The 12,563-nt window shown below is 35.7% G+C and overlaps 1 protein-coding gene across 1 annotated transcript; it reads left to right on the forward strand.

Annotated features, from left to right (window-relative positions):
- Positions 1–644: 644 nt before the first annotated feature.
- LOC131630080 (1-phosphatidylinositol-3-phosphate 5-kinase FAB1A-like) lies at positions 645–10,186 on the forward strand. Its single transcript, XM_058900879.1, has 12 exons — positions 645–849; positions 1,596–2,288; positions 2,626–3,357; positions 4,086–4,239; positions 4,603–4,947; positions 5,045–5,827; positions 5,911–6,242; positions 6,456–6,579; positions 6,670–6,840; positions 7,102–8,616; positions 9,091–9,357; positions 9,630–10,186. Exons 2-12 carry the CDS (start codon positions 1,681–1,683, stop codon positions 9,933–9,935), a joined length of 5,337 nt encoding a protein of 1,778 aa, XP_058756862.1. The 5' UTR covers positions 645–849; positions 1,596–1,680; the 3' UTR covers positions 9,936–10,186.
- Positions 10,187–12,563: the final 2,377 nt, after the last annotated feature.

A 12,563-nucleotide genomic window follows, 5' to 3' on the forward strand; every position in this document is an offset into this window, starting at 1 on the left:
TCATTCTCATACACATAATAATTTTATAACAAAAATAAACATTTTTAATACTATTATTATTATTATTATTATTATTATTACTAGTTATTATTAATTTAAAGTGTAGAGTCTAAGTTAAGTATGTATAAAGGTAATAAATAAATAAATTACAAATAATAGAAATAATCTTTTTATTTGGGACATATTTAATAATGAATTAATATAACTATAAGCAACACAAGAAATTATGCCGTTTATATAAGAGCTTCAAAAAATTATTTAAATTTTGTAATAATTAATAAATATTTTAAAAAATAATTCAATTTAAATATATTAATTGAGTTAAATATGATATACAATTTAATCACTTACATTAATATTTATTTTGTATTTATATATTAATATAATAAATTACTAATATTTATAAATTTAATAATTATAAAAATTAAACACTTCAAGATATTAAAAGTAATAATTACTAATATTTCTATAATGTTCTCAACCGGAATTAAATTTCAAAATATTAAAAATAATATTTAGTAAAAAAGTATTAAAAAAAATAAAATAATAATAAGATGAGGTATAAGAAGAGTTTGGATCCACACGTGATAAGGTGTGGCGCGAAGCAAACGCTGCTTTTTTAGTGTGTGACTGTACGACTCTTCTCACTTCTCTTTCACTGCTTCTTCTTACCTCTCATCATTCAAATTTTTCTTTTTTTTATTATTCATAATTCATTTATTCATTTATTTTCACACTCTTTCTAATTCTCATAATAATGATAATTAATTATTACTCTGGCGTTTTCTGAACAAGCTCTTTCTGTGACTCTCTCTACTCTGAGATCTGATAATAGCGGTTTCTCATAAGGTTTCCGTTTCCGTTTTCACTTGCATGTTCATATTTTCACTCTTTATTTTTTCTGGATTGTTCAAATTTTGATGATGATTATATGCTTCTTTGCTTGATTATGATTAGTTTGTGATATTTGCATATGGTTTATTGTTTTTTCTGTTGATTTTTTTGCTTGATTATGATTATGCATTGAGCTTAGTGAAATCATCTGAACTCAGAAATTGAGTTGTTTGTTATGGCCATTGGCCTCTTCACAATCTTTCAAACTCCATTTGGTAACTTAATTGTATACTATATGTTATAATTTTGATGTTTGTGTTTGGGAATTTTGGTGTTCGATGAATTCAGGGATTTTTGATATTAGGGATTGGAATAGGTAAGGCAATAATAACCATGACATGCTGAGGTTTTTAGCTGTATTTTATTAGCTTTTTAGGTTAAAATATTGTTCTCAATTGTTGATGTTGTTTTTGGACAAGATTGTTTTAGTAATTCGACCTAATTGACTGAAATTTGACTTGAATGAAACCTATTAATATTATAACATATTTTTGTGTATTTTTTAAGGTTCATGCAGCTACTGATGTAGTTAGTTTTGACTTGATTCACAGTTCTTAACTGAATATTATTGTTGTTTAATGATATATGGTTCTTCTTACTTTAAAAATTACGATGATTGGATGTGGTATTATAAAGAGGTATTTGTTTTGGTTGTTTTCTTTTTTTCTTCATTTCTGAAGCATTTTTATTTGTTTTACCAGCATTATGAGCCAAGATACATGGATTGTTAACAAGGCTGGTCAATGAAGAACTCATAATGAGTGGGTTAGGGTGGAATCACAGTCCATGGGCACCCCTGACAAGAAGATATCTGATATTGTTGATGTAGTTAGGTCCTGGATCCCTCGAAGGATTGAGCCACCAAATGTGTCGAGGGACTTTTGGATGCCAGATCAAAGCTGTAGGGTATGCTACGAGTGTGATTCACATTTCACTGTATTCAACCGTAGGCATCACTGTAGAATCTGTGGTCGTGTTTTTTGTGCAAAATGTACTGCCAATTCTGTTCCTGCGTCTTTGCATGATCCAAATACTACTCGTGAAGATTGGGAAAGGATTAGGGTTTGTAACTATTGCTTTAAACAATGGGAGAAGGGAGTAGCAGCAGTTGATAATGGCACTCCCTCAGCCATTCCTTGTCTCAGCCCTTCACCTTCTTCAACAAGCTTGGTCAGCTCTAAGTCTAGTTGCACCTGTCACAGTAGTAGCAGCACTGCCGGTTCAGTTCCTTGTTCAACCGGATCTTATCAGTGTGTGCCTTGTAGTCCACATCAATCTACCCAATTGAATCTGATAATGGATGAGCAAGAAAATTTAAATTCCGAGAGGAGCCCTAATGCCTCTCTGGCTGTAGAGAATTTGAATTCTAACCAATATGGCTATTGCTTCAACAGGTATGTCTTTCTTTGATGGTTCATTTTTGGAAGTTGAGATAAAGTTCTTGCTTGTTGATAATATGTTTTTACATAGATGAGTGCTAGTCTTGTAACAATATTATTTAGTATGTCTGTAGATATGGGGTGCGAATGTGTTATAGAGAAAAAGTGATTGTATAGACAGAATCCCTTTTCGCATTAGTTCTGAATGTTATTTGTAAACTTTGATTCATTGACTTTTAGAAATATACATTTGACTGGTGCATTAAATCATGATATGGTCAATTCTGTTGTTCTGATCAGTTTTTTTTCTTCCTGTTCTTACTGTTATTATATGTTTATTCTTTTGAACCAGGAGTGACGACGAGGATGATGATTATGGTGTTTACCATTCTGATACAGAATCAAGACCTTATTCTCGCATCAATGACTATGACGACCTAGTTAACATTCAGGGGATTGACCGTGTCTATGGACCACATATAAGGCATTCTGATGGAGATAACAGTCAGGAAAGAAGTTCGAATTGTGTAGAGGCACCACAAAATCTTGAGCTAGAAGGTGCAGATGGAGTTCAAGCACTGGGAAAAGAAGCTGATGAGCATGATCATACTGATGGATGCGAAACATCTCCCTATCAGGAGGAGGCTAATAATTTGGAGCCTGTGGATTTTGAGAATAACGGGCTTCTGTGGCTACCTCCAGAGGCGGAGGATGAAGAGGATGATAAAGAAGCTGTTCTTTATGATGATGATGAAGATGAAGGTAGTACTGGAGAATGGGGATATCTACGTTCCTCCTCTAGCTTTGGTTCTGGAGAATTTAGCAGCAGAGATAAATCAGGTGATAATAGGAAGGCCATGAAGAATGTTGTGGAAGGGCATTTTAGAGCTCTGGTAGCTCAGCTTTTGCAGGTGGAAAGCCTAACTGTTGATGACGACGGAAAAGAGAGTTGGTTGGATATAATTACCACTCTGTCTTGGGAAGCTGCAACCCTTCTGAAGCCTGATACGAGCAGGGGTGGAGGTATGGATCCTGGTGGATATGTAAAGGTTAAATGCATAGCTTGTGGGCATCGAAATGAAAGGTATAGATAGTGAAAATAGTAATGGACTAATGTATTAATCTGTATGCTTCTCAAGCGATTATTTTGCTATGTTTTTCCTGTTTCTGGTAGACAACATATGTGTATGATTTTGATCTATGTTACTGATAACTGTGTAGCTTTGATTCCTTCCATAGTTTTTCCCTGCATCAGAGAAAAATACTCGGACAAAAAAAATCATTATAGTTTGACCTCTGGTAGGCCCACTATCAAGAATAGGCCCATAATTAATGCTCACAGCAGAAAGAATCGAATGAAGAGAGAGGGGTGGTTCCTTTATATTGAAGGACAGTCAATTGATTTATCTCTTCTTTTTAATCCTATTCTACCCTTATTTTTTGTCATATGCATTCTAGTGGAAAGAATCCCTCCCTGATTAAAATATCTGTTAGGAAAAAGTTCTTATAACTGCTTGTACAGTATAATTTTATGCATCTTTTCTCTGCTAAATGTGTAAGTCCATTATGCTTATTTGGGGGATGGATTGCTAGGGACAAGGCAATCTGAGGATGGTAGAGTACACTGGTAACTGGGGCAAGTCTGTTTTCTTAATAATATCACAATCTTGGTGTTTGAAAATGCGGGTGAGTGGAAAAGTGTATTATCTGATCCATATGATTCTCGTTTTGGTAGAAGGCTTTATTGGTTTACTCGCCATTTCTTGTTTCTTATTTTTTATATACCCCTGATGCTCTAATTTCTATTTCCAGTTTGGTGGTTAAAGGCATAGTTTGTAAGAAGAATGTGGCTCATCGGCGAATGACATCAAAAATTGATAAACCACGTTTTCTAATACTTGGAGGTGCTTTGGAGTATCAACGTGTTTCTAACCAGTTATCAAGTGTTGATACATTGTTACAGCAGGTTCTCCATCAAATTCAGCTCTTATAAATTGATAATTATATACCAAATATAGGACCTTCTTTGCAAAATCACGGGATTTAAGAAAGTTAGTAGCAATATTAAATTTGCTTATAATTGATATTGTTTTTACACGTTTGTCCTTCAAGAGAGATAATCAGTTTATTTCTCATCTTAGTATTTATGTTGAATGCTGAAAAAGATGTAAAATAAATAGGGGTATGCTGGTAAGAAATAATTAATGCAGTTGAAAATTCAAAAAGGGTCTTATAAGAAGGGATTTTTTTTCTCAAGAGGGTCTTATATTTAGGCAGAAGTAGTATTATTAACTGTTCTGACTACCATGAAATTTTTACTCTTTCCCAGGAGATGGACCATTTGAAGATGGCAGTTGCGAAGATTGATGCTCATCACCCCAGTGTTCTTTTGGTAGAGAAGTCAGTATCTCGTTATGCTCAAGAATACCTTCTTGCTAAAGACATATCTCTTGTTCTGAATATCAAAAGGCCACTTTTAGAACGTATTGCCCGTTGTACCGGGGCACAGATCGTCCCTTCAATTGATCATTTGACCTCCCCAAAACTGGGTTACTGTGAAAAGTTCCACGTCGACAAGTTCTTTGAGGAACATGGTAGTGCTGGACAAATTGGGAAAAAATCAACGAAAACTTTGATGTTCTTTGAGGATTGCCCGAAACCGCTGGGTTGCACGGTAAGTTCTTTAACTGGACATATTTTGGGACATGTTCTGTTGTTTCACTTTTTCCCTGTGTCGGTTCATTGTTCATATTTTTTATTTTACTTTGAAGATCTTGCTCAAAGGATCAAATGGGGATGAGTTGAAGAAGGTGAAACATGTAGTCCAATATGGAGTCTTTGCAGCCTATCATTTGGCGCTGGAAACATCTTTTCTGGCAGATGAAGGTGCTTCACCCCTAGAGCTTCCCTTAAAATCTCCCATAACCGTTGCACTACCTGATAAACCTTCTAGTATTGTAAAATCCATTTCAACAATCCCTGGATATTCTGCTGTCACTGGTAGAGAGCATCAGGGTGCTGGAACTAACAAAGAAGTACTGAAATGTAATGATGGGTACAAGGCACATAGAACCTCATCTTGCTGCAGTGGATCCATTGAAAGATCACTGGTGGGTGAACCTATCAACAGTGTTGCTTGTGAGAAGGATGGCAAAGAACGTCCCAAGGAATCTGTACATTACAGACAAGATGAAGGAACAAAGACAATGATACGCGCTGATCTTATTTCAGATTTCTTTGGCACCTTTGAGCCTTCCGGGAGAGATGGCAATAACCACATCAAAGCTGTAGCACTGGCTTCAAATCTAGGAGCTGATCCCGAGTCACCTATTGTAAAACATGATGATGACAATAATTTTGATAATGACATGATACATTCACAAGAAGATTTTCCTCCCTCAACTTCCGACCATCAGAGTATTTTGGTCTTCTTATCAACACGTTGTGTGTGGAAAGGAACTGTTTGTGAAAGGTCCCATCTTGTGAGAATTAAATACTATGGAAGCTCCGATAAGCCTTTGGGTCGATTTTTGAGAGATCAACTATTTGATCAGGTATCTGTTCTTGCAGATCCCTTCTTTTTACACGTAAATTGTATCACAATTTCTACTAATAAGAATTAACATTTCCATTTTAGAGTTACACTTGCCGCTCATGTGAAATGCCACCGGAAGCTCATGTTCATTGTTATACTCATAGGCAAGGGAGCCTGACAATTTCTGTTAAGAAACTATCTGAGTTTCCTTTACCAGGGGAAAGGGAAGGTAAAATCTGGATGTGGCACAGGTGCCTGAAATGTCCTCGTGTAAATGGTTTTCCTCCTGCCACACGGAGAGTAGTTATGTCTGATGCGGCCTGGGGCCTATCCTTTGGGAAATTCTTAGAACTGAGTTTCTCAAATCATGCAGCAGCAAGCAGGGTTGCAAATTGTGGTCATTCTCTCCACAGAGACTGTTTAAGATTCTACGGGTATGCTTTTCTCATAAATTAGATGCATGATGAATGGGGTGTGTTTGAATTATTAGTGAGCAAAAACTATACTGACTTGAAATTCTAAGAAAGTTAGTGTTTTGTTTAATCAGTTACATAAACAAAGTCTTTACCTGTAAGGTGTGACGGTAGAACTGCATTACACAAATACAGCCGGTTTTCTTCTTGAATCATCTTCATTTTTGTATGCAGATTTGGGAAGATGGTTGCCTGCTTTCGCTATGCTTCAATTGACCTTCATTCTGTTTATCTTCCCCCATCTAAACTAGAATTCAACTGTGATGGTCAGGACTGGCTACAGAAAGAAGTAGATGAGGTTGATAAGCTAATCTTAGTTGAGATATTAGATATAGCACCCACTTCTGAATCTTTCTGTATTCATGAGATTGTTGATCTTGTCCAACAGGTACATAACAAGGCTGAAATACTGTTTAGTGAAGTGTGCAACGCTCTAAATCAAATTTCAGAGAAGTTTTCAGGTTATGTGCTGCAGGAAGGTGGAAATACAGTTGCAGATTTTAGGCATTTGATTGCTGAACTTGAAGGAATGATGCAGAAAGAGAAAGAAGAACTTGAGGTAAGTTGGTTTGAGACATTGAGATTCGTTTCTCCTTCAACTACTCTCTTGATCCTTCCCCTCATCTTTCAAAAAAAGTGTTTCCAAATGAAAAGGAATAATTTTTTTGACTACACTCTTGTTCTTTCTAGTCCTCCATTTACTTACCAAATTAATTGACAAAGAAACTGGGTTCATTTAAATTTTGTCGATTTTACTTGCTCGTTAATAGGTGATTGCACATTAATTTTTGGTTCCCCTTTTGGAATGTTGAATATCTAGGAATTGTTACAAAAGTTTCTGCATAAAGAAGCCAAAACTGGCGGACTCATGGTTGATATTCTAGAGCTCTGTAAATTGCGCCGGCATATCCTTATTCTTTCTTATGTTTGGGACCAGCGCTTGGTATATGCATCCAATCAAAGTAAAATGACTTTTTCACAAGATTCAAGGAACTCCTATCAGAAAGAGAAATCAATTGGCTCTAAGGAAAAGGTTGTTGATACAGATGTGGCCACAAGGCCTGCAAGAGGCCATAGCAGTTCTGATTTTTCTCTTTTGAAAACAAAACCTAATGGAAACCTTGATTTAGAAAACACTAGCCACCTTAGCCAGTCTGGTGAAATGATCAAAGGTGAGGACAAAAGTAAAGACACCGCCCATGTTAAGTTTGATCTTTCCCTCTCTCCTGGCACAAATATCAATGATAAATCTAACTATTCGGAGTTTGGAGGATCTGCACGGAGGAGATCTTCGTCTGAAGGAGGGTCTCGTAATGTGGCCGATTTATCTGATACCCTTGATGCAGCATGGACTGGTGAAACTCACCCAGAAAATGAACTATACAAGGAAAATGGTTGTCATGTTTCTGATATGGAAGCTGCGATGGTTCAATCACCTACGGAAAAAGTTACTGCAAAATCCAATCTTGATAACTATACTGCTGATATAGGTGGGATTGAAACAGGCTACACTCATGACTCTAGATTGCATTCCAAAGGACTTGATATTAGATGGGCTGGGATGCCTTTTGCTAATTCATGCTCTGTAAACAAAACTTCAGCCTTCAATACACAGAAGCTTGTTGATTACAACTTTGTCCACATTTTATCATTTCGAGAGTTGGACCGCCAGACTGGTGCTAGACTGCTTCTGCCTGCTGGCATTAATGATACAATAGTGCCTGTCTATGATGATGAACCTACTAGTGTTATAGCACACGTGCTTGTATCAAAAGATTATCATATCCAGATGTCAGAATCTGATAGACCTAAAGACAGTTTAGACAGTTCAGTTTCTTTACCACTATTTGACTCTACGAGCCTACTTTCTCTCAACTCTTTTGATGAGACTATTACTAATAGTTACAGATCTTCTGATGAGAGCACGACGTTATCCACATCAGGGTCTAGAAGTTCACTGCTTGGGGATTCATCCCTGTACTCAAAGGATTTTCATGCAAGGGTTTCTTTTAATGATGACAGCTCGCTTGGAAAAGTGAAATATACTGTAACTTGCTACTATGCAAAGAGATTTGAGGCTCTAAGAAGAACTTGTTGCCCTACTGAACTAGATTTTGTGCGGTCCCTTAGCCGTTGTAAAAAGTGGGGGGCTCAGGGAGGAAAGAGTAATGTTTTCTTTGCAAAGACTCTCGATGATAGATTTGTTGTCAAGCAGGTTACAAAGACAGAGCTTGAATCATTTATCAAGGTTGCACCAGCTTATTTTAAATATTTATCCGAGTCAATCAATACAGGAAGCCCAACCTGTCTAGCAAAGATCTTGGGCATTTATCAGGTACTTTTTGTTAAATTAACCTATTATCTAGTATGTAAAGTTGTAGATCAATTCATATTGATGCAGTACATGCTAATTTGCGTACTTCTTTATAAAGTTGCGGTACCTGCCCTTCCCCATTAATGTATTTATAAGCTTAGGTTTAAGACTAGCGTACCTTGTACTGAATGTGTTTTCATATTTCATATTAAATATATAGATATATAGATATATATACTGGAGTTTATGATGGAAGTATTTGGGAACAGTATGTGAATCATTGGATTATCCAAGTATTTTTTTTTTCTATCAGATTCATGCTCCATCCAATATTTTAGCCACTGTATATGAAGAAACATACTTAAGCAACCAAATAAATGTTCTCATCATAGATTTGGCATGAATCATTCTTGTGATACAGCTTTCTTAGTCTAAATCATTTATATGTTCTTCTGTTCTTATTGGGTGTGCTGGTATGTCTAAATTTCTTTCAAGGTAACATCAAAGCATCTCAAAGGAGGGAAGGAGACAAAAATGGATGTTCTTGTCATGGAAAATCTTCTTTATCGGCGGAACATCAGGCGGCTTTATGACCTCAAAGGTTCTTCTAGATCAAGGTACAATCCAGATACAAGTGGGAGCAATAAAGTTCTTCTGGATCAGAATCTCATTGAAGCTATGCCAACCTCTCCAATATTTGTTGGGAACAAGGCAAAACGGCTTCTTGAGAGGGCCGTGTGGAATGATACTGCATTCCTTGCTGTAAGTCTGATTGCCCTTCTTAATTTTCATGCTTTACCCCAATTCTACCTTGGGTTTTCTCACATAAAATTTCCTTTCTCTTTTTCTCTATTTTAATTTTGACTGTCAATTGAGAAGAACAAAAAATAGCTAAAACTTGCAAGATTTATCTATCTATGAGAGAACTTCTGTTTGACCACGCAACCATATTTACACGCCACAGCCATCTCTAAATATATGACAATCTTACGATTTTGTTTAGAAAATATAAAACTGTATGCATATGATTGCAGTCAATATATGTGATGGACTACTCATTGCTGGTTGGCGTGGACGAGGAGAAGCATGAGCTGGTTTTAGGCATCATTGATTTTATGAGGCAATATACATGGGACAAGCACCTTGAAACCTGGGTTAAGACCTCGGGCATTCTTGGTGGACCCAAGAATACTTCTCCAACTGTTATATCACCACAGCAGTACAAGAAACGGTTCAGAAAAGCAATGAGCTTATATTTTCTTATGGTGCCGGATCAATGGTCTCCTCCAAGCTTACAAACTAGTGAATCTCAAACCGACCTTTGTGACGAAAATTCATGAGGTGGGGCTCATTTGTTTTATATGTTCAAAATTTATATCTTGTAAATGTTAAGATAAAGATTGCAGCTTCCATTCATGCCTGTTCTCTTTTTCTTTATACCCTCAATATATGTCTGCTGCATTGTATTATATGATGAATGCAGGTGTAAATTTTTGTTGCTTAGAAAAAACATGGTTGGTGCATGTTGAAAGGGTATGGTGGATCATTTCTGTCAAGGTTAAATGTACAGTGATTATTTTATCCCTCTCAATTTTTTGTAGTGTATTGAATCTTTGGCTTTCTCCAAACACTTGTCTTCAAGTTTTGATTTTCAAATCATAACTTTCCGAAAGCTTTTTGTATGGCATTTAAATAAATAGATTAGCTCTCACCCTGATTATAATTAAAGTTGTACAAAGATAATTCCTTAATTAAGAGTAAATATAAACAATCAATTTCAATAAAGAATAAACTCTGCATATCTCAACACCTTATACAAAGTTTAAGCATACAAATTGTAGGTATCAAGCTAGTCATATGTAAATCATTCCTTATCTTCAAATAGCCTATGTGAAAATGTCTGCCAGCAAGTTGCTAGAACCATCAAATGAAGTGCACTTTCACTTGACACAAGCTTTTTATAAAGACAATCAATCTCAACATATTTATTTTGTTCATGTAAGATTGATTAAGGGGTATTATGTAAGGCTGTTTAATTATTACAAATGAGATTCATAATGCTTATTTTATAAAAGTGTGCCCGCTTGGAATAAATGGTAGAGCCATAAGAGCGTTTGAGTGTGTGCTTGTGATAAATACAATAGAGGATATATTGCCTGCGATGAGATGTTCAAGAGGGTTTTTGAGGTATGATATGCGAGAAAGTGAATATCTTCTCGAAGCGCCAAGCGTATATCTAATGTATTTATAGATTTGGTTTCTTGGCTGGGGACCAACTTAAATGTTTTATATGCTTGGCCACACATCACATGGCCTTGACCAAATAATAAATGAAAAGACAATTTTTTTATCCACCCCAACCTTCTTAGAGACCCGCGCGAAATTCCTAAAACGTCCATATATTTCGGAAGTGTATCTCCAAATACATATTTTTTATAAAAAAAGATGATTTTGGATGTGCACTTCCGAAAATACCTTATTTTTTAGAAAAAAAAAGGTGTTCTCGAAAATGCATATCCGAAATCAAATTTTTTTTCCAGAAAAAATGTGTTTTTAGAAATACATTTTCGAAAACACCAACTGGGTTGAGGAACAAACTCTCGATTCCGAGTCCCCTTTGAGTCAATTAGGCGTCTCTCATTTTTCTTCTGCAGATCCATCCACTTCTCAATGTTTACCTATAGTCAAAACCCAGATAATAAAATCAAAACCAATCACTTTGATGAAAAATAATGAGTTGTTGCAACACCCATATTCTACCTCACAACCAAGAGAAGAAGCAATGCAAATTGAGTTTTCAGATGCAAAGAGAAAACATCTCAAAATAGTACTTTCTCATTTGGTTGGAATGAATCAACTCCCAACTAAAGCCTTTTCTTCTGATGACTCCACGCGTATTTTTCATACACCATTCGGAGATGCACTTTCGAAAACACTAAAAAATGGGTATTCGAAAATACATCTCCGAATTATGAGAAAATAGAAAAAAAAAGTGACTTCGGAGATGCATCTCCGAAGTCAGGGGTATTATAGAGTTTTTAGCAGGGATTCTCACCCCAGGAGGTGGATAAAGAAATTGTCTAATGAAAATAATTAGAACCAGTCATCCATCTGGACTCAAGTTATCTCTTAATATGTAGTTTGACACCCTCTCATGTGATCTATGATTGAAACATAGTGGGCTGGACTTGGTAGTCCATGATTGAGACACATTAGGTTGGATCAGGTGAGATCATGTGATCACCGCGTGGGCCCAAGCTTTTTCCACAATATTTTTGAGCTAAATGATTGATGAGTCAGTTTTTTCGAGGTCTATTTAAAGTTTTTTCTATTCACAATTCTTGAAGCATGAGGTCTAGAAGGGTGAAGTGATTAAGCTAAGGTATATTAGTTCACAGTCTCTCAAACACGAGGCATGGAAGGACGATGTGATTAAGACTGATCATCCTAATTCACAATTCTTCAAACACGAGAGTTGGAAGGGCCACTCTCTCAAGTGCGAGATCTAGAAGAGCGAGTCCCTGAGATAGAAAACTTGAAAGGGCGAATAGTTTGGGCTCATTAGCTAGCATGAAAGTTTCGTCCCTCGCTATGAGGCGTTTATGTTCCATAAAATTGAGGTCATGACTGAGACAATGAAATTGGATTAACATTCACGGCAAATGAAATCCTAAGAAACAAAATCGAGAACGAGAAAGATAGAGTTGAACCAAAATGCTCTGGTAGCAACTTGAATTTGAATATTTTTTATTAGGCAAATGAAATCCTAAGAAACAAAATTGAGAACAAGAAAGATAGAGTTGAACCAAAGTGCTCCCGTAACAACTTGAATTTGAATATTTTTTATTATTTTTTCAAGAGAATTATATATATATATATATATATATATATATATATATATATATATATATATATATATATATATATATATATATATATATATATATATATATATATATATATATATA

The sequence above is a fragment of the Vicia villosa genome, linkage group LG1 (assembly GCF_029867415.1).
Source record: "Vicia villosa cultivar HV-30 ecotype Madison, WI linkage group LG1, Vvil1.0, whole genome shotgun sequence".
NCBI lineage: Eukaryota > Viridiplantae > Streptophyta > Magnoliopsida > Fabales > Fabaceae > Vicia > Vicia villosa.